The sequence below is a fragment of the Alosa sapidissima genome, chromosome 6, assembly GCF_018492685.1.
Source record: "Alosa sapidissima isolate fAloSap1 chromosome 6, fAloSap1.pri, whole genome shotgun sequence".
Lineage (NCBI taxonomy): Eukaryota > Metazoa > Chordata > Actinopteri > Clupeiformes > Clupeidae > Alosa > Alosa sapidissima.
This window is the reverse complement of record NC_055962.1, coordinates 19021000-19044327: the sequence shown is the minus strand read 5'-3', so window position 1 is coordinate 19044327 and position 23328 is coordinate 19021000. Positions and strand designations below refer to the sequence as shown.

Sequence of the window (23328 nt, the reverse complement as noted above, 5' to 3'; positions counted from 1 at the left end):
TAATGTGATTACACCCCAAAATAATTTATTTGCTTTTTTATATCAATGATTCAAATTTTGGGCAAAGCATGCAGAGATCAACTGTGCCTTGGGCTATATGACATCTACAGGTAAGGACAGGGTCACATACTTCAAACAATAAACAATAAACATACTTCATCCAATGGAGGCCCTTGTGCATTATTTTAATACAATACAGCTAGCAAGCCAGAACGTTTAACATCAATCATTGCAATATGAGTTAATATATGAATGTTTACACAACACAGAGAAAATCTCTCCATCTCTCTCAGACACATATACACTCACACAAACGTAGCCTATACATACACACATACCTTCAACCTCACTGATTTGAACTGTAAGTGATTAGACCATCTTACCACTTCTCTTTTCTCAGTTCTATATGCCTCTCTCAGTTCAACACACACACACACATTGGTTTGTGTGTCATTTCCTCAAAAAAGCTGTGACCCTCACTTAAAAATACTGAACTCAAGAGAACTCACAAGAGAAACTCAAGAGGACCAAACATGACAGCAGGCCGACTAGTGCTGCTTCTCTGCCTCACTCATCCACAAGCAGGTGAGACACAGAGTTTCTTAATGCATGGTTATTGTTATGGTTATGCTGCTTATTGTATTTAGCAGATGCTTGTCTGCTGTATGAAATATGGGTGGTGGTAGTGTAGTGGATAAGGAGCTGGGTGAGCATTTAGTATCCATAAAAGGTTGTGAGTTCAATTCCTGGCTGCCACCGTTGTGCCAAGTTGAGCAAGGCACTTTATCCGTAGTTGCTCTGGGATTAGTGGCCCTTGTAAGTGAATGTCAGTAGCTTTGGATAAGAGCGTCAGCCAATAGAATAAGTATGAACAAGTAAGCAAGAGAAGTGTAGAAACCATGTGTGTGTGGGGAGGGGAGATCTGAAAACAGTACTTTAAAAAGGCGAGTCAGTAATGAGACATTTGGAAGTTATTGTCTAAGTGATCATTGAGTGGGTTCAAAGTGAAAGTGATTCTGTTATTGTCATGTGTTTTTTTTTCTCAGGTAAATGTGGTGTCCCACATATTGTGTATTCAAAGGAAAGAGATTATGTGAAACTGCCATGTGAAAATGAAGAGTTCAGATGCAAAACCCTCTAAATCCGTCTGACCACATTTCTTTTAAATGAGCATTTAAAATCCGGTTCCTATAGGTTTTTGCATAGAAATCGATATTTCAGACCAGGACGAGAGTGTTATTTGGTGTGTTTTGAAGTTAAATTATTTGATTAACGTATACTATGTGAGGAGAGCATTCACTCACCATCTTTATCTCATTTTTGACGTAGGTGGCATTTAGAGGCTTTTGCATCTGAACCCTTCAAATGTAATTGCTAAAGACTGCTCTACAACTACATGGCTCTATAGCACCTCTGGAACCAGATCAACTGTTGAAGTGGTCAACCGTGGGAAAATCAAATCTGACAACACAAACATAGCAGACAGACTGAAGCTAGAGCCGGACTGTTCTCTCAAAATTATCAACATCACCTCTCAGGATGCGAGACAGTACATCTGTCGACAGTTCCTGACGGAAGATGGAAACCAAAAGGGAGAAGACAGTCTTGTTTATCTTTCTGTACTCACAGGTGGGCTTTCTTTACTCGGTGTAGCGTTATGCTATGAAGTATAATTGACTGCAGTCGGTAATGTCTCCATTTTTTTCTTAGTTTCCTCCTCAATTCCAGCATCAGAGATGAAGGCTGACACCAATGTGACCTTCTACTGCCATTTGACCATCCATGACCGTATACAGAATGACAAGGGTGAGAGAGAATCTTGCATAAAAGTTATAGGCTCTAAACAGAAGTTTTCTATACATAAACAAATAAAACAATGGACATAATAGATCATGAGACACAAAAGAAATGGAAGCGTAAGCATTAGTTCTGTCAGGAAGACTTAATAGGTCACTCATCATTTATTACTTCCATCCAATCACCTGTCTGCATCAGTCTTTATAATGACATGACTTTGCACCTGCATGTTGCTTTCAGGTGCCGATTTTCGATGTTCCTTCCCTCCCTCCCTAACCACCACCAGTTTGGCCTTGTCCAGACGTCCGGGGGGTAGGCTCCGCCACCTGCCGTTGCATTTCGGCAGGGTCTGCACATTCAGTGACCTGGACCGAGGACACCAAAGACTATCTTATTGTTGCTTATGTATTTTGTGTATCCTTTGATGGATTAAAACATGTGTTAACTTTCATTATACTTCCCTGAGTCTTTCTGATAGAACAATGTTTAGTTCTCCATTATGAGGAGACTGATGAGCTTGGTGTTTAATTTCTATTATTTCAGAGGGCCAAATGGCAAATATGAAGTCTGAAAATGTGAGCACAAATGTAACAGATGAAAACAACTGAAGATGACAGGAAAACATTAAAACCAACAAAACAGGTTCTGGTAACTAATGAAATGTGAATAGTAAAAAAGGGACAAATTCTGGGTAAATTACATCAATACATATTTGTTTGTGTATGCAAGTGACAAATGCATGTTTTGCATATCAATGTGTTCATGTGTTCATATACACTATCTTAATAGTAAGTACCTCTTAATAGTACCTCTTGATCCACCTGATGTCATCTTGTTTTATCTTCATCTTGTAACCTATAGTTAGACAGACAAAATACAACGGTATACAATAAATTATACAACTACCATTAAATCACAAGATCTAACGAGTTAAACAATCACTCATTATGGCCTCTGAACATGCATATTAAAACAGCATACTGTATTATTGACTTTTGCGAGTTGACTATTGAGAGTTTTGCACTTACAGGGAGACACGGGAGTGACCTATGCAGAAATTACCATCACAGCAAACATCAGGAAAAGCTCAGATAAACCCACAGCCCAACATCAGACGGAGTATGCCACCATCAAGACTAAGTGCTGAACTGAACACACCACCCCACACTGCTGGTGGTACTGTAAATACATATGCTCTTACAGTGTTATTCATGTGCAGCATCTCAGTAGAATCCTGGTGTATAGTTGGCTTCTTTGTAGGTCTTCTCAGCCATTATATTCATGAATTCAATGCAGAAGAAGCTGCATTAAGAAACACTAGTAGCAGAGAATGTAAACGGGCTCTGCTATTAGCTAGCCTCTGTGATGGTACTTCAGACTTTGGTTGCTACTATTCACAACTACCACCATCATTATCATCTAGTTTCCAAGGTGTGCGCACAGGTAGATAGATAGATAGATAGATAGATACTGTAATGATCTGAGCCTAGCTGTTGATGACTGTGCTCCCATAATGCTGTGCAGTGTATGTGTGTGTGTGTAATGTTGATGTTGGTTTTAGTATGAGTAATTGCGTTTACCTTGTCATGTATGTGTTAGCTGGTATAGTCTTTCTTTATGTTGTACCTCATGTGTTTACCCCGTGTATTGTATGTGACTACCCTGTTTGTGTATCGTGCTTGTTTAATTGACCTCCTTTGTTTTGCCTGTGTAATGATGTTCGTGTGTTTTGGTGCGTAACCAATAAAACCATTCTGAGACAACTTTTCAAGATTACTACAATACTTTAGTCATCCCGAGGGAAATTTTAATAATTTAAACAGTTTAGTTAGCTGGCTAGCTAGCTGGCAGCTGGCTGAGTTTGTGTAATTTCCTGAAGTGGAAAGAGATTTTGTTCAGGCCTTAATAGATATCCTTTGTTTGAAAATAAATCGTTTCTATTCTTTCCTCTTAATTCCATGTGTTGCAACTCTCGCTGGTAACTTTATTAACTTATCCAGCAAACTATTACAAATTCACGACTGTAACAAAACACTGCAACTCTCGCTTGCCCTCGAACTAGTCCATCTTCCTGTTTCCGCTTTGTCGCGCTCGTCTGAAAAAAAAATGAGCGGTGCGCTACCTCGCGCTACCTGGCTAAAATCCTGGCGTGCCAGCAAGATCTACGTCATTTTGACGTCACGGTGTCGCGCTACCGGTCGGATGCGTCAAGTATGTAGAACCATAGACATAATATACATAGACGCCGCATTGGCTGCTGGAAACAAGAAATGCGGCCGCCATCTTGGACCTGTCATACTCCTCATTGCGTTGCAGCAGAAAACACAAGATGACAGCACTGTGCAGCATGTTCCTGCTCAAATCGGCGGACCATACTCGGGGGGATTTACTTTTCACAAGTAAGATTTAACATTACCGTACTATTGGTTGTATTTTGTATTTTCGAACAATGTGGCCTGTATCATAGCTACATGTATGACCTTTGCAGCAAAAAAAACCGCGTGAAAATCTGTTCGGTATTCAGTGAGATATGATTAATTAAGTGTGCTGACAGCTCATTGCACCGGCCAAACAGATTACACTGAGTGGAGTGGATGACCGGTCCAAGATGGCGGCTCCAAATCTCGTCAGCGCTAGTAGGGAGCAGCGGTCGATGCGGCGTCTATGTATATTATGTCTATGTGTAGAACGCCTTACGGTACCGATCCACTTGCATGACACTTCATTTTGTCCTGTCGCATTCCACTCTAGTCCTATGGGTGACGTCAAGCGACTTTAACGCGCCCGCAAAGCATACCGGGAAGGCAGCGCTGCATTTGAAAATATGTCGTGCGTCAAAAAGCTTGACGAAGCCCATCTTTATGCAAATGAATCCGTTGAACGCGAGGCGACTCTCCAATGAAAGGACGAGGTTGTAGGTCCTTTGTTCTACCACAACGGTGCCTGTGAAACTTTGGTTCCGCTTACAAGACAAATAATGTTTTAACGATCTCTTCCACGACCACCTAGTAGTCCATAAAACAAACGAAACTAGGATTTGGATGAATATATTGACTGTTGGTGTTTCTGGTAAGGATTTGAGATTGCATTGAGTAGTTTAAATAAAACAAGATTTCCAAATGGCTTGCATAGTTTGTTTAGGCTATTAATGTGTTGTATACTGTTAAGTACATGCCTAAAATTGTGGTCCATTTGTGGAAAAACACTTAAGATACGTTAAAACGAACTGAGTATGAGCTGGTAACTGACATTTTAAACAAAACGCCCAAACACGACTGAACGTGGGGAGGCAGCGCGACATCTATGCGACACGACAAAATGAAGTGTTGTGCAAGTGGATCGGTACCGTTAGAGTCTGTGTCAAGAAATATTGTCAAGGGCATTTATCATTTAACTCTGCTTTTCTACTTTTAATGTACTTATCATCAATTGACAGAACTATGTACTGTATGAAAGTAAATAAAAATGAAATGTTTCACTATATTCATTTGTTTTATACCTTAATATAAATATATACAAATGTAAACTCTGTTGTGTGCTTTGCCTGGGATGGAAGGTGTGAGAGGGGGGAGGTGCAGATCAGATAACATGGTGGTGGAGAGCAGCACACTGTTGGTCTGCACACTTGAGGCTTTTGGCACCACAGGGGCCTCATTTATAAAGCGTTCTTACGCACAGATTTGATCTTAGACCGTGCGTATGCTCAAATCCATGCCAACGCTCAGATTTATAAAAGCCGTCTTTGACGTGGAAAAGTGCTTATCTCCACGTCAGGTTCAAACTTGACGTACAACCATTTCCTTGTGGTAATGGCGGGGTACTGCAAGTAATCTGAGGTCTAAGTGCGATCAAAATTCCAAGACCAACGATCTCATGTCTTTCTTTGCCCTATGCATGATCAATATCAGAAGATTTTTAAAGACGTTTTTGGATGCAGCTTCATGTTTCATGGTTTGGCATAAAACTGCTAATGAGAACTATAGCACTTAAGAAAGTGAAAAAACGTATAGCTTACTCTGCGGCTAGACTTTTAACTAAGACTAAGAAGAGAGAACACATCACCCCTGTGTTGGCTGAACTGCACTGGCTCCCTATTTCCTATAGAATTGATTTTAAGGTTATGTTAATTACTTACAAAGCTCTGAATGGCATAGCACCTTCATATATCTCTGAGCTTTTAATATCTTATCAACCACAAAGGAAACTTAGATCATCCAATTCTAATCTTTTAATCGTACCCAAAGTGCTCCACAAACAAAGTGGAGAAGCTGCTTTTATCCATTATGCCCCCAAACTATGGAACACCCTGCCTCTGTACATCAAGCAGGCGAGTTCAGTAAATATTTTTAAAAAAGATCTGAAAACATACCTGTACAGGAAAGCTTTTAGTTAACTCATCTTATCCTGTAGACTACTTTTTCAGATTATTCTAAATCTGCTGCTATTGGAGGGCGCAGCCAGCCAGAAGCAGATGGGCTCCCCCTATTAAGTCAGGTTCTGCTCAAGGTTTCTTCCTGGAATATGGGAGTTTTTCCTTGCCACAGTTGCCATATGGCGTGCTTGTGGGGGGTAAGAGGGTTAAGGCTGCCAGTCTTATGACGTCATTTTCTATATTTTTGATATGTTGCTGAGTGGATCATAAATGGCCCCAGCAATGAAGAAAAGTGATTGATAATGACTGACTGACTATTATTGTGTTACATGCTTCAAATGTAAAGCACTTTGAGCTGCATTCTGTGTATGAAAGGTGCTATACAAACAAAGCTTATTATTATGACCGCCGCGCAGCGAAGCGGCGGTCATATAGGTTTAGTCAGAATTTTTTTTTTCTTTTTTTCTTTTTTCTTTTTCGCATGTCCAAATTTCCGTCAGTAATTCCCGGGACACTGAAAGACCGGGGTAGACGAAACTTGGTGGGCATGTAACCCCATATGGATAGCATGGAACCATCATTTTTCGTTTTGATCTGTAGCCCCCCGCTGGACTGCACCCCCCGAAAGGAGGGTAGGGCAGACACAGTTTTCTGTGAATATCTCGAGAACCGTAAGGTTTAGGAGGACCATTTTTTTTGTATGTTGATCTCAAGGGGCCATGTCAACCCATTCCATAACCACTCATTTCATGTATAGCGCCACCTAGTTAAACACAAAAAAGTAAAAATGAGGTGTAATCGCAGGTATCTGTGACCTAACATAGTCAAAACTGCACGAAATTGAAAGTGTAGGATCATTAGGACACCCTCTGAATGCACGCCAAGTTTCGTGGAATTCCGTTCATGGGGGGCCACACAATAAATGAATTTATGTTACTATACACCAACTGGCCTCTAGGTGGCCGGAGACAGTTTTCTGTGAATATCTTGAGAACCGTAGGGCCTAGGAGGTCCACCTTTTTTTTGTATGTTGGTCTTAAGGGGGCATGTCAACCCATCCCTTTACCACTTATTTCATGTATAGCGCCACCTAGTTAAAAATTAAAAAGCAAAACATTAGGTGTTTTCATCACAATAACTCTGGCTGACATGGTCAAAACTGCACGAAATTGAAAGTGTAGGATCATTATGACACCCTCCAAATGCATGCCAAGTTTTGTGAACTTTCGTTCATGGGGGGCCTTACAATAAAATAATTTATGTGTACATTTAGTGACTGTGCACCAACAAGGATTCCCGGGACACTGAAAGACCGGGGTACACGAAACTTGGTGGGCATGTAACCCCACATGGATAGCATGGAACCATTGTTTTTCGTTTTGATCTGTAGCCCCCCCGCTGTACTGGACCCCCCGAAAGGAGGGTAGGGCAGACACAGTTTTCTGTGAATATCTTGAGAACCGTAGGGCCTAGGATGACCTATTTTTTTTCCGTATGTTTGCCTCCAGGGGTCATGTTAACCCATTCCATGTGCACACATGTGCATAAACAGATACACACGCACACACATACATTCACAGTAATCATACGTATGACACATACTCACACAGTAGACATATGTATGCATGCATGCACATGCACAAACACACATACGCAGGCAAACACACAAGCACACACACACACACACACACACACACACACACACACACACATCCACACACATAAACATAAACGTGTACACGCACACATGCCCACAATTCAAGAATTTCTCAGAATTATGAACAGGCAAGATGGGGGTGGGGTTGTATAAAATGAATTTTTCATGTGGAATCTATGAACTAATTATGTTTTGGTACTTGTTGTCTAGCAGATACCAGTGAGAATTGAGTGTGGCTAATGCAATTTAGTGAGACAGTTAGAATCATATAGGCCTTTCAGCGTGATTTATTTTTGTGGAAAAATTGTGCTGGACTGGGCGGCGGTCATATTTTGTACCGCTCTGCGGTACATCTAGTTATTATTATTATTATTATTATTATTTCATAATATCTATTAAAAAAAACACCAAGACCTACGATAGAATGATTGAAACATTCTTACAGGTGATCTAGTATATTTAGTGTTCTTACCAATCTAATATTGACCATAAAATGTCCAATTGCCCTCGTTTAGGAGAGGAAAAGTACATTCGTGCCAGGGATGTAGTGGGAAAATAAGAGGTGGGTGAACTATGAATTCTGCAATCTCGGTGAGGTGGACTGCGCCATGCGGTACCGGATTTTTAAAAAAGGCATTCGAACATGTTTGATAATGGTGGAGGTTATTCCGCAGTATTGGGAATAGGCCTATGGAATAGTAGGCCTACACTGCAAAAAATGAATTCTAACCAAGTGTTATTAATCTTATATTAAGATTAAAAAATCTATTTGGTATTGTTTTTAGTATGAAAAGACTTACCTAGCGCCCTCTCAAAAGAACATTTTGACTTAATTTAAGAAGACTTCGACTTATTTTAAGGAGTCTTATCAAGACAAATTTGCTCAACGCACTGGCAGACAAATTTGCTTGTTTTTAGGACAAATTTGCTTAACGCACTGGCAGACAAATTTGCTTGTTTTCAGGATGAGATGTCTTAAAATAAGTCAATCTTTTTTTTAAATTAAGTCAAATGTTTTCACAAGAAAGCGCTAGGTAAGTCTCTTTATACTGAAAACAATACCAACTAGTTTTTTTTATCTTGATATAAGATTAATAACACCTGGTTAGATTTTGATAGATAAGCAGTTTTTGCAGTGTATTGGATAATACAGTTTTGAATGTTAAAAGTGAATAAACTCTTGAGAGGTGGATAGGCCTACGAGGTGGGTAGGCCTAAACTCCATTTCTGAAATGTCAGAGGTAGATAAACTGCGTTTACTCACGTTTAGCCTCCACTACATCCTAATTTGCGCTCATAGGCCTATTCCCAGCTTCGTAACAGAAAGGTAATATTTGAATGTAAGCTATACAATGTAGGCTATAGATATTTTATATCATATATAGCCTACACAACAAAGAAACATAAGTTATCCGCTGAAAGCAGGGCATCTTCATATTTAGTGTTGCGTCGGAGTTGCGTAAAGAGGTGCAGCTACACGCACCTGTTTGCTTTTTTTGACTGGCAGTGCCCAAGATCAGATGACAATACGTGAGTTGAATAATGTAGGCTAAAATATAAAGGTAGGCCTAAAGCAACAATAAAGGACAATGTTTAAGCCATTGGACATTATTGAAAGAAAACGATAGCAAAGATATGCAGAATGAATGAATAATGACCGGCGAACTACTTTTTCAGCAAAACATAGCCTATCCTAAAAGAAACGTTAAGCCTACATGACATATCACGCTTATAATTTAGTCCTCTGTTTTGTAGGCTAAATCATCATATTACCCTGGGTCATATTGGAAACGTACAGTAGCCTACTGTACCATAACGTACATGATTATGTTGTAGGCCTAGAGGTCTTTCCTTCATAAGCTAGGCCTACCCATTTTTTTCTACAAAGTAGGCCTAAACATACTAAATGTTGATTATTCACATTACTGCAAGCAAAAGGAATGAAAGCGAGCAGAATACAATGGACATGGATGACGATCTCTTTCCAGAAAGCTTTGCTGGAAAAAACATAATTAGTTAAGCTATTCGAACTGACGCATATAGGCCTAGGCTTAACATCAGATGGCATGGGCTAGGCCTACACTGCAAAAAATGAAATCTAACCAAGTGTTGATAATCTTATATTAAGATCAAAAAATCTATTTGGTATTGTTTTTAGTATGAAAAGACTTACCTAGCGCTCTCTCGAAAGATCATTTTGACTTAATCTAAGCAGACTTTGACTTATTTTAAGGATTCTTATCAAGACAAATTTGCTCAATGCACTGGCAGACAAATGTGCTTGTTTTTAGGACAAATTTGCTTAACGCACTGGCAGACAAATTTGCTTGTTTTCAGGATGAGATGTCTTAATTTAAGAAAAGTTTGACTTATTTTAAGTCAAATGATTTCATGAGAAAGCGCTACAGTAGGTAAGTGTCTTTATACTTAAAACAATACCAACTATTTTTTTTATCTTGATATAAGATTAATAACACTTGGTTAGATTTAGTTAGATAAGCAGTTTTTGCAGTGTATACAATGTTTTCCATATATAATTTCACATAGGCTACAGCTTTTAGGCCATTGATTTCATTAAAACATATGCTAATGATATTGATGAGGGGGTGTTTACAAGGCGGAGACCTAAAACCATCCGGCTGCGCACAAGTTGACGTTCATTTGTGATTTATAATCGGCACATCTGGAAGGGTGGTGTACGCACGTTTTTTTGTGCGTACATTCGTTTTCTCTGAATCACACGTACGATCATTTCAGAAATGTCCTGGTATGATTCAAAGCATATCACTTACCTATCAGCCACCTGATCTATGCATGCAACTCCTTAGCCAGTACACACCAATTATTTGCAGATTCTTTCATAAGGCGGTCCTTAACGTGGCCCAGGACCCATTCATGTACACATTACAAGTGCTATCTGATCACATGCGTCTTGAACCACCTCTGAACACCTCGGATCTGGGTGTGTGCACACCTGGCATTAGCGTCTGAAGTGATCAAGATCCAATCATAGTGCCAGGTCTGAACGGTGTCATAGAAAAACAACAGAGATAGTTCATGAGGAAATATTCAGCTGTAACATAAACTAGAAGAACTTCTCCACACCATTTACTCCAGTGGCTGACTCAGAGGTGGTTATGGTTTTAGATGAAAGAAGATAAAAGGAACTGAAAAGGAAGATATGTTGTGCAAGAAGTGCAAAATTCACAAGTGACACTAAAATTTCTATTTTTTAGCCACGACCTGATTAAACGTCTCTGCACAAAGTTATAATAAAAATCTATTTTTGTGTCAGAGTAAAACAAAATTATTAGCCAAGCCCTTTTTTCATGGTGAAAACAAACATGCACACACACACACACACTCACCACGTTTCTCTAGTGTTGTGTTTTTTTTAAATAATTTTATAGATGTATAACACATCCTTGTTTTACAATGATTGATATATTTTATCAGTAAAAAGTAAAGAAAACATAACTTGTCATCATTAAATTCTCTTTAAAAATGGCAAAACAAGCTGAACATAATGTATATTGTGGACCTGCATACTTCTAACATTGGTTTGTCTTATGCACTTTGTGCTGATACTGTCATGAGCAACAGGATGTAAGTAACCATGCCAACAATCCGAGTGAATCAACTCACTTTGTTTGTTATAACCGCTCTTATGATTCTAAGATGTGGTAATATGGTTTAATCACTTACACAGACACTAGAGCCAGCAGATACCATTGCATTAAGCATATCTATTAACAACATGCCACTTTCTATCTGTGAATAAAGAATGAAACTTGTGGTGGCATCATAGGCAATAACTAGAATACAACAGAAATAGTTGTGCTATGCTGCAACAGTACAGAATGTGTACTAGTCTGTGTGGGCACAAGCATGTGCCATATGATTTTCAAATAAGCACAAATCTTATCTTATCACAAATAAATATCATCATAATCATCATCATTGGCATGGCGTGACACATACCTGCTCCATTACCCAGTTTGGTAACACTTTATAATAAGGCACCATAATAAATAGCAAACTAGTCATTACCTTTGTTAATATTTGTAAATTGTTACTAAAATATCTATTTGGCACAAGTGAATAGTTTTCTCTCTTTATTGCCCCCACAATCCAAATACCCACCACCCCCAACACTCACACACAATCTCTACACAGCCTAAGCCACAAGCCACCTCCCCAATCCCTCAATAATCCCTCCCCAATGTCCAATATGCACTTTACATCTTTTCTTACACCAGTAACTATGGTGTAACTATTAACTTGTGCCAAATAGATATTTTAGTAACAATTTACAAATATTAAAAAAGGGTTAGGTAATGACTAGTTTGCCATTTATTATGGCACCTTATAATAAAGTGTTACCCTACTGTAAGTTCTTGTTATCATGAAGCCTACACTCTCCACCAGCTGCTCACTGTACCTCTGCTCTGTATGCTTGCTTATTGTACATCTTCTTGTTGAAATTCAAAAAATTCATCAATTCAACCTGTTGCTGACATATGTTACCCTACTTGCAATATTGTATACTGTTCTTCTACATTGGTCTTATTATTGTATTTCTGCAATTGGCACTATGGTATCCGCCGTATTTTCAACGTGTAGGCTACTTCAATGAACCAATGAATCTTGGCTCTGAGCCAAAATGGGAGTGGAGAGGCCTATTAAGCACTGTTATTGGATCAGTCCAGTGTCAGTATGGAAATCAACCAATGGGCCGCTGACTGTCCTTGCTTTGGGCCAATCGCTGACCAAACAAATTAAATTATGTGTTCTATTGGCCCAAAAAGTGTGTCGGTCCACCAGGAAAACGCTCGATATGCCAGATGGCCAGTCCGCTCTGGTTGATGAAGTCTATCGGCATAAATGTAATACTCAAAGAAGAGAGTACAGAAATACTCTGGTACACCAGACTGATAGCCTGACAAGCCAGACCCACATTAAAATGTAGGGTCTGGGCACTCACCGTTCGCAGTGCTCAGTCCGAGGGGCGGGATAATCGGTTGTCTTTCAAATTCCCTCTGCACGCAATAGGACAGCGCTATGAGTCCCATGCGTTTCCCACCAGCGGAGCTAGTTGGCTAGTTCAAACTTTTGCCAACATAATAAAAGCTTGTCACACTGTGTCACACTGTTCGCCAACAGCAATATCCATCTTATTTGTTTTCAAGTAGCATGGAATTCAAGCCAAACCGTTGCAACTCTGCCATCAATCATTTTGTTAAGCCCACCTAACGACTCTATACACAATTTGATTGGCCTGATAGAAGTTAAATTTTTCGAGCTCACAAGCCAACAGAGAGTTGCTAGATTAGCTGCCGCTAGGGTGCGTCTAGATTTCTAGGCTACCAGACTGACTAAGGAGGATTCAGAAATGCCTGTGACAAAGTATTAATAATTCCGTAGAAATGCATGGATTCCAGTTGCTGCTACTGGAAGAAACTGGAATCCATGCATTTCCACTGAATTATTTTTGGAATCTTATCCCTTATCATACCTGTTCATTCTTACTCGTCGCTCGACTTATCGTGACTAAATTCAAGATCGCTGCAAACGCTAAACTTCGTGAAGATACTGTCTGCATAAATCGTCTTGTAAGTAAACTACCAGTGCTTTTTCAAAGTTCTCAATGTCTCGTTTTAAATATCAGGGCCCTCAGAAGTCTACCAATGAAGTGTGGAGATACATTGAGCATCGTAAATGGTGTAAAACAGTGATTTATTCTACTGTTTTGGCTAGCCCGATGCCGAAGCACCACCATTGAAAAAGCTGTTGGTAGCATCGGCTAACTAGCGCCAGATTTTGGAGTGCAGGGGACAAGCCGAGATGGGCTATGAGACATACGTTCACACTCGGTATCATGTTTCAACACACTTTAGGTCAATATCACACCGGAATTCTCCTTTAATACTGGTCAAGCACAGCGCTTCGGACTTGTAACCGGAGGGTTGCCGCTTCGAACCCCGACCAGTAGGCACGGCTGAAGTGCCCTTGAGCCAGGCACCTAACCCCTCACTGCTCCCCGAGCACCGCTGTTGTTGCAGGCAGCTCACTGCGCCGGGATTAGTGTGTGCTTCACCTCACTGTGTGTTGACTGTGTGCTGTGTGTTTCACTAATTCACGGATTGGGATAAATGCAGAGACCAAATTTCCCTCACAGGATCAAAAGAGTATATATACACACTTATATAATACCTCTGGTACTGTGAGATCCTAGACTGATAGACCATTGATAATCATTCAGAATGATTTAGATGAAAACTGTATTTGCTATTGAACATGTCGCCAAATTCCATTAACACCAGCTTTTTTAACCATTGTTTGCACTTTAGTCTTTCCCTAGCCTAGCCTGGGAACACCCAGACCTTACAATTGGGAGTGGGCCTGGAAAAGGTTAATTGACTTACAACTTCCAGCAGGGACGTAACTAGCAGAGAAACTAAACTTAAAATTGGTACATTAAACTCTTAGCAAATCGTTTCAAACGTATAGAAATCTTGTAGACAAATGCAGTCGTTTACTCCATTCCAATGAATGTCCATGCCGGATTAGTGACTACATTTGCCTGCCCGTGTTCGAGACATTGGAAATGGGCTTCAATGGCCTCTTGGCCAGATTGACCTGCAGAGCAAATCCCAAATTTGCCAAAAGGTCGTATAGGTATTCCCAGACTAGTCTTTCCCAGCAAAACATGGCAATTTCCAGAACAATGCAAAATTCCTACGTAAGTTTGATGAATTGACGTGTTTCCTAAAGAATTGTCAAATAATTTATGCAAAGCAAGGTTTGGTAAAATCACAGAAATTCCTAACCTTTGAAAACACGTCAACAAAGCCAAAAATATTTGACTTGCTTAGGTGTTGCAGATTTGTCATCAGTACAGGACCATGTGGGTTTTTAGAGAAATTTTTAGAGGAATTAAGCTAAACAGAATTTGAAGGATGAGTACACAAACTCCCAAAAAAAGACTTCCAGTTCTGGCTAAATCATGACAAATCTTCAGCAAAACCACTCATGACAAGCAGCTTGAACAAATGATCTGACAACTTAAAACAACATTAAATGACACACATTGGAATAAAGAGAGCCTGAGGAGTTGGAAAATAAAAAGATTTGGAGTAGGGCCAACTTGGGCACCACTGTAGTAGATAATGAGTACCTTTAAAAGCAACATACTTGGTCAAAACAGGAATTGGGGTGAAACCACATGGAAATTTCCAACTATTCTCTTTTTAGACCTTCTTACCACTTCTCCTTTCTCACAGTTCTATATCACACGCACACACTCATGCACATACACACATGGTAATTGTGACACACTGTTATTTCCTCACAAGTCTTCAAGGAAACTCTAGTGTTAATTTGCCAACTAACTAATTTCAGTGTTGACAATTAAGTTGCGACTGCTGAGACACCACAGGAAAACTGTTTTAGGGCTCAGGGCTCACTGTCTTCTTCCCTAACTTAACTAATCAGCAGTGGGCTTGTTAGTTATCATTTCAGTCACTTTCAAACTTCAGGTCATTCTGTCACAACCTAATGACCTCATCATGCTACATCTATACAGGATAATTACTATCCTGTCAATGGGGTGAACAGCTGGCTGGGATGACGTGGTAGAATTGAGGAAACTCTGACCCTCACTTAAATACTGAACTCAGTTCACAAGACAAACTTAAGAGGACCAAACATGACAGCAGTCAGACTTGCTTTGATAGTGCTCCTTCTCTACCTCACTCATCCACAACCAGGTGAGACACACAGAGTTTCTTAATGCATGGTTATTGTTATGGTTATGCTGGTTATTGTCTTTAGCAGATGCTTGTCTTCTGTAGGAAATAAAGATGGTGGTAGAGTAGTGGATAAGGAGCTGGGCAAGCATGCAGTAGCCAGAAAAAGTTGTGGGTTCAATTCCTGGCTGCCACTGTTGAGCAAGGCACTTTATCCCCTTTATCCCCAGCAAGGCACTTTATCCTCAGTTGCTCCGGGCAGAGGTGGAGGAAGTACACAATTCCTTTGCTTAAGCCAAAGTATAGATACACTTTGTCAAATATAACTCCAATAAGTGAAAGTTGCTAAGTCAGATTTTTACTTAGCAACTTTACTTAAGTTGAAGTACAGAATTACTTGCTTTTAAAAATGTTTGTAAAAGTGTTTTTAGAAATACAAGTTTTTTTTCTTTTCTAATGTATTGTAAGGGTATACATCCTTTGGTCAATCATAGGACTTGAACAGACCTTTAGTTCCTTATATCCAACAAAAACATTTTACCTATTTGTATAACTTTGCAACTATTCAAATGGATGCAATAATATAATTTAAATTTATTCGTTCAAAAATCTAAAACATTTTCACTGCCGAATACAAAACCAGATAACTCAATTATGAGTAGATTATTTATTGTTTAATGAGGCTAAAGATTTAGCTATGTGGTGAATGTCAGGTGATTGTCTAATTTCATTCCAATTTCACAATGACCATGGAGGATAGCCTGGTTAACACTAGACCACTTCTCAAATCTCAATTGATCAAACAGGTTCGTCTGGGTTCTCGCAGGCTACATGGAGGATGCTCTGATGAAGAATCTGTTATCACCATCATTACCACAGCCAATTCAGCCAAGTTCAAATTGAACTATTGACAAAGTTAACTTCAAAATGGTCTTTCATATTATTGCATTTAAATAATCAATTGTGGTTAAAAGTAATGAGTACTTCATGGTCATATTTTGAATTTTGAATTTCCCCTTGGGGATCAATAAAGTATCTATCTATCTATCTATCTATCTATCTATCTATCTATCTATCTATCTATCTATATTTCAAATGTAGTGGAGTCAAAAGTACAGTATTTGTCTTTCAAATGTAGTGGAGTAAAAGACACAAGTTTCCAAAAATATTAATACTCAAGTAAAGTACAGATACTCAAAAATCATACTTAAGTACAGTAATCAAGTAAATGTATTTATTTACTGTACACCCCTGGCTCCGGGAGACTGGCCCTTGTAATAATTGACATATGTATGTAGCTTTGGATAAGAGCGTCACCCAAAAGAATAAATATGAATAAGTAAGTAAGGGAAGTGTAGAAACTATGTGTGTATGGGGAGGGAAGATCTGAAAACTGCACTTTAAAAAGGGGAGTCAGTGATGATGAGATACTTGGATTGGAACACGTTATTTATAAGTTATTGGCTATGTTATTTATGTCATTACCATGTTTTCAGGTAAATGTGAAGACCCACATATTGTGTATTCAAAGGAAATAGATGATGTGACAATGCCATGTGAAAATGTAGTTGCTGAGGACTGCTCTTCAACTACATGGCTCTATAGCAGCCCTGGATCTCAAGACGCTATTGAAGAAGTCACCCATGGGAGCATCAGGTCTGAGAACACAAACAGAGCAGACAGACTGAAGCTAGAGCCTGACTGTTCTCTGAAAATTATTAACGTCACCTCTCAGGATGCGGGAGAGTATACCTGTCGACAGTTCTTGACTACACATGGACAACAAGATGGAGAAGACACTGTTTTTTATCTTTCTATACTCACAGGTGGGATTTTTACTCAGTGTAGCATTTCTCTGTGAAGTATATAATACCCTGCAGTCTGTAATATCCAGGGTTCCCACTCTAAGTGAAATTTCATGACTTTTCCCTGACAAAAACACTGAATTTCCATGACCTATACTGTGTAATGAAGGGTGCAATGCTAACATAAAAACTAAAATTTCCCTCAGGATGAATAAAGTATCTATCTATCAATATACCCACCAAATATTTCAGAACAGTCACATAGCATTCAAGAATCTTTCACTTTTTTATAGCAAGAGATGAATAAATGGCCATTGAATAAACAAAGTTGGACACCACAACTACTCAAGCAAGCAGTAAATCTAATAACAAGATATACACCAATTCTGAGTGGAAATATATTATGAATTGGCAAATACATTTTAAACAAAATTCCCTGATATTCCATGACTTTGCCCCCAAAATGATAAAATTCCCTGACTTTCCATGTCTGGAATAGACTTTCCAAAATTCCATGATATTTCAGAAATTCCATGACCTGTGGGAACCCTGAATATCTTCATTTCTTTCTTAGTTTCCTCCTCAATAGCATCAGAGATGAAGGCTAACACCACTGTAACCTTCTACTGCCATTTGACCATCCATGACCATAGCCAGAATGGACAGGATGGCACAAAGATAGTGTGGACTGGCTTTAACCAACGTCGGGTCAAGGACGAGTATCCATATAATATCTCATTCACACGAACATTGACAAAAGAGGACAAAAATAGGAAGCTGCAGTGTAAAGTGGAATCGAAGGGAGAGCTCAAAGCCACTCTGGACTACATCATCAATCTACAAGGTGACTTGTAACACTGATCAAAAGTACTTTTAGTAACTGATATTGCATGCCTGCATTTATGTTTACTATTTAAATTGTAAATGTCTTTCTGGATCATTGTACAGGGTACATCATTGTTGGAAGCGATTTAAGCGCAGTGCTTTTCCTATATCATGCTCCACTCGTATACAAACCTTTTTCATTTTACTGAAGAAAACGTAACAGTTATTACGTCCCAATGATACATGCATATTGGGCTAAGAGGTAAAGAATATAAGATGTTTTGATGTTTTTTTCCCCCCCTTCCATTCCACTTTACACTGCAGCTTCCTATTTTTGTCCTCTTTTGTCAATGTTCGTGTTTTCAAACATTGAATAATGTTTTGGTTTTTGAATTCAACCATTTACAAAAGGCTAATTTTCTTCCCGTGTCTGTGCTGCGCAGGTCAAGATGGCTCTCACCCTGTGGGCTTGATAGGTGCTGTGGTTGGGGCTGTAGCTGTGGCTCTGTGTGCATTTCTAATATTTCTCTGGAGGAGAAAAAAAGCAAGTGAGTAACATTAAGATGTGATTAAGATTAACTGGGGCACACCACACATAAACAGAGACAATATTCTCTATTGCATGAAAGTTATGGGCTCTAAGGTTTCTATACATAAACAAACAAATCATATGATGCTATACATGAATATATTGTATACCGGTAATATGATACAACCATAATACATAGACATAAATTGGTTAAGGTTTAGTCTTCCATTATGGAAACAATATACTTCTATCAGAGGATTAAAAAGTCATGACAAATTCAGACACAAAAAATTACAGCACACTGAGAAATCCTCTGATGAGCTTTGTTATTATTATTATTATTATTATTATTATTATTTCATTTCAGAGCGCGAAACAGCAAATGTGAGGTCTGAGAATGTGAGCACAAATGTACCAAAGGAGAAAACTGAACACGAGAGGAAAACATCAGGACAATCAAAACAGGCTCCGGTAAGTAATCTGAAATGTATGGTGTCATCGTTGCCAGAGAAATGAGAAAATGAAAAAAGTGGAAAAGTCTGGGCAAATTTGACCTTTACATAATTGTGTATGTGAGTTAATTTCATTCATAATTTCATAAGTACACTGCTGTATTATTATATTATAATATTCAGTATCTATCCAATGTTATCTTGTTTTAGCCCATACTTAAGCAGACGAAATGCAGTATTATGAAATAAACTATGCTTCATTAAAATAACTATCATTAAACCACAAGAGCTAACTAGTTAAATGATCACTCAGTATCACCTCTGAAGATCCATATTAAAACAGCATACTGGATTCAATGGACTGACTTGAGGGTTCTGCACTTACAGGGAGACCAGGGAGTCACCTATGTGGAAATTACCATCACAGCAAACATCAGGAAAAGCTCAGATAAACCCACAGCCCAACATGAGACGGAGTATGCCACCGTCAAGACTATGTGCTGAACACACCACCCCACACTGCAGGTGGTACTGTAAATACATATTTTCCTACAGTGTAATTAATGTACATTTCTCGGTAGAATCATGGTGTATAGTTGGCTTCTTTGTGGGTCTTCTTGGCCGTTACATTCGTGTCTTTAAAACTGTGTGAGGCGTCACGTGTTAACTGTTTTATTGATGCTGTTAAGGATGAGTGTGGACCCTAATGCACTCAGGGAATGAGGGGTCGGTTTTATAGACCTGCTTACAGCATAACTCTAATAATTACAGTCTAATCGCTAGGGATTTTTTGTTAAAGATTGAACGTTTTACCTTGACCTTTGTCTGTCAGATTCCTATTAAGATCATTTCATTCCTGTTTGAAACAAAGTCCGTCAATCTAATTAGGGTCTGTGTAGAGGTCTGTGAGGAGACCGTTTTTCTATTTTTGCCATCAGGTATTTTGTTTTTATCAAATCACGAAACAATTGTATTTGTAAAAGTATATCATAGAGGAATCCTATCCAAGATGAATTTTCCCTTGGGGATCAATAAAGTATTTCTCTATCTCTCTATCTATCTATCTATATGTATCTAAGTCTCTTTCAAGGGAATTGGTGGCAATATTTTGAAGAACAATTGCTCTTTAATGTACTTATCTTTCAATTGACAGAACTCCCTACATACAAATGTAAACAAAAATATGTTTTTCACTGTATTAATTTGCTTTATACCTTAATATAAATACTTAATACTTAAAAATGTAAACTCTGTTGTGTGCTTTGTCTGGGCATGGAGGGTGTGAGAGGGGGGTGCAGATCAGATAACATGGTGGTGGAGAGCAGCACACTGTTGGTCTGCACACTTGAGGCTTTTGGCACCACAGCCCCCATGCAGTGACGATCCAGTAGGTGTCGAGTGCCTTGGTCTTGACAGTGTCTCAGAAGCCTCTGAACGGTCAAGCTCAAGAACAAAAGGTTGTGATCACCCCCCCCCCCCTCCTCTCCCTCCTCTCCCTTGCTCTGTTTTCTGGCTATACTGTGCTCCTTTGAAGACCTTACCCAACCCCCAGTCCTCTTGACCTGATATCCCACATGCAAACACACACACACGCACACAGTGTGTGACAGACTACCGGAGCCGGTACGAATGTTTCAACATTAGCATATTAAACAGCCTGGACTGGCTACTGGCGAATGTAGTTAATCTGCACACTTAAAGCAAGAGAGTGATTAAGAAGACAAAAGTGGACTGTGGACTGACCAGTGAGCAGATAGAGAGAAAGCCAATACAGAGATAGTTCATGAAGAAATAATAATAAGGCGGAACATGAACTAGAAGAACACTCATCACACCATTTATGTCAATGCCTGACTCAGAGGTGGTGATGGTTTTAGATGAAAGAAGATAAAAGGAACTAAAATGGGAAGAGAAATTGTGCAAGAAGAGCAAAATTCACAAGTGACATTAATATAGTCTTTTAGCATCCACATGAATAAACGTCTCTGCACAAAGTTGTACAAATATTTATTCTTGTGAAAGTTAAAGGCATTACCCTAGCCCTTAATTTTATAGTGGCTAAATCAGAAAACACACACACACACACACACACTCTTGTCACACACACACACGTTTCTCTTGTGACTATCATACTACTATTGTACTCCACTGTTCTGTATGCATGGTGACTGACACAGTTAAGTAGTAGACATCTAAATATTGGGTATCTATCTATGTGTGTACTCTCAGCTCTCTGATAGTCCACTCTTAGAATGTGACAGACTATCTGTTGCATATTGCTCTTAAACTGGAAATGCTCAGTTGTAATCTTAAATCAAGTCATTTTACACAGAGCAAAATATACAAATGAAATGAAATAGACTTTTAAAATCAGTTCATAAGGAAAACTAAATTATTTGACACTATATTTACATTCATATAGCGCTTTTCAAGGCGTCTGAAGTGCTTTGCAGTGAAGGAGAACCTCACTATTCACCACCAATGTTTAGAAAATAAAACTTCAATAACACTCAGCTTGTCCGTCAACAACAATCATTGAAGTGGAAAGTTTTCCATTGGAAATAAATGTCAAAGGGGATTAATGTCCTTTGTTTCGATGTTTTGCAATTCTGCCAGGAGGTCCCTTCCATTTACTGAAGGCAGATTTGGACTCTATCTCAAGCTTGTTCCATTACATTATACAATTGGTACAAATTTCAAAATGAATGTGCTGTAATGTGTTATTAGGACAATACTGACTCCAGTTTCCTGACTGAAGACAGTGATAACTGTCCGGCAGCAGAATGTAACCAACATCCAGATGTGATCACAAAAAGGACATGTATCTACGGACACCAGTGTCAGTGTTATAAGGAAAAATGTGCATCCCAACACTGGGCTCTCTCTCTGTGGAGGTGGATAAGTTGTAAGGTTTGTTTTCTCCCCTCCCCACATACCTCTTTGCAAAACAGCTGCAATGGCACCAAGTAGTCTGGCAGCCCCCCTGAAGAGTACACAGTGGAGGGCCACGCATAGACCAAGGCCAGGGAGAGGTGTGGCTGTGTTGGTACGTGGAGGACAGGAGTACGTGGGGTGGCCGTGGGACAAAAGGCCAGAGATCCTGAAAGCCTTACAAAAGGCGGACAGGGAGAAGTGTTAAAAGTGATACCTGACAGAAACGAGCAACTATGGACACCAGCAGTGTGTCTTTTGGCAGACGTATAGGCCTACCAGTAAAGACACACATACACACAGTCTGCTGCTGTGCAGGAACCTAATAAACAAGAGGTTTTCGGAAATCTTTAGGTGGGAAACCTCAGCTATTTCCATCTGGTATTAAACATATAAAGAAATCTGAACCATTCCAGTTCATATAATACTGCAATGTGTCAGCTAGTTATATCCAAACACTCTTAAGTACCACACATTTTAAAGTCTTAATGACTCAACTGCAGGCCTGTTTAGACAGCATCACAGTGCTATATATTAGGCAACACAAATCCATACACACCTGCATCCTGTCACTTACACTGATTTAATATAAACAATTACATATTTAGAACTAACTTTGTTGAATATGTGCAGTGAAATCCGTTGTTTAACTGATGCATTCACCTGGAGATATAGACATTTCCACCCCGCCCCCAGTGACCCGTCTACATCTCAAGCACTTTCTCTCTCTCTCTGGTTTACACATTTTCTAAACCATTTTCAGGTTTCTTGGTTAGACAAAAGACCTTGCTTTGAAAATATTTTCGTTGTGGCTATCATTTCACATTGTCGAGTTCATTCGAATAGTTGGACATGACTCTAAATTAAATTGTCAATTTTATCCTTATTGCCATGACTAATAAATGAAAAGGTAACAAATGTAAAATAGACACTGACATCATAATTAAAATGGATTTAGCTTTAGAATACTTTTGAATTATATTAGGAGTACTTTTCTCTGATCAAGGAAATCCGTCCGCAAACAACGTAAATGTCCTCAGTATTTTATGATGATAAGTTATCATTACGAGGTTTGAAGTAAACTTTTGAGCAGACTTGTACATCTAAAATATCTGTTAAACCCAGACAGGTATCACACGTAGGCAGGCCTACCAAACGTAGCCTATCGATACGCTCATCAGACTTAATAGCCTCTTGACACCAAGGCTTTTG

General features: G+C 39.1%; 1 protein-coding gene across 2 annotated transcripts; it reads left to right on the top strand.

Moving 5' to 3' along the window:
* The first annotated feature begins 458 nt into the window (after positions 1-458).
* On the top strand, positions 459-19764 carry LOC121711687. 2 transcript variants are annotated; one of them, XM_042095484.1, is made up of 8 exons: positions 459-585; positions 1047-1112; positions 1366-1629; positions 1729-1810; positions 18051-18223; positions 18648-18752; positions 19101-19204; positions 19573-19764. In XM_042095484.1, exons 1-8 carry the CDS (start codon positions 534-536, stop codon positions 19687-19689), a joined length of 963 nt encoding a protein of 320 aa, XP_041951418.1. In that variant the 5' UTR covers positions 459-533; the 3' UTR covers positions 19690-19764. The 2 variants fall into 2 exon arrangements, with proteins under 2 accessions (XP_041951418.1, XP_041951417.1); XM_042095483.1 differs by having other exon boundaries at positions 1711-1810.
* The last annotated feature ends 3564 nt before the right edge of the window (positions 19765-23328 follow it).

What these genes read in the sequence shown, in the direction of transcription:
- LOC121711687 (XM_042095483.1), top strand. Translation starts at nt 534, where the DNA reads ATGACAGCAGGCCGACTAGTGCTGCTTCTCTGCCTCACTCATCCACAA. An exon ending in ATACAGAATGACAAGGGTGA is followed by an intron (nt 1,811 to 18,050) that starts GAGAGAATCTTG and finishes TGGACAGGATGG; the next exon opens with CACAAAGATAGTGTGGACTG. An exon ending in CTGGAGGAGAAAAAAAGCAA is followed by an intron (nt 18,753 to 19,100) that starts GTGAGTAACATT and finishes ATTTCATTTCAG; the next exon opens with AGCGCGAAACAGCAAATGTG.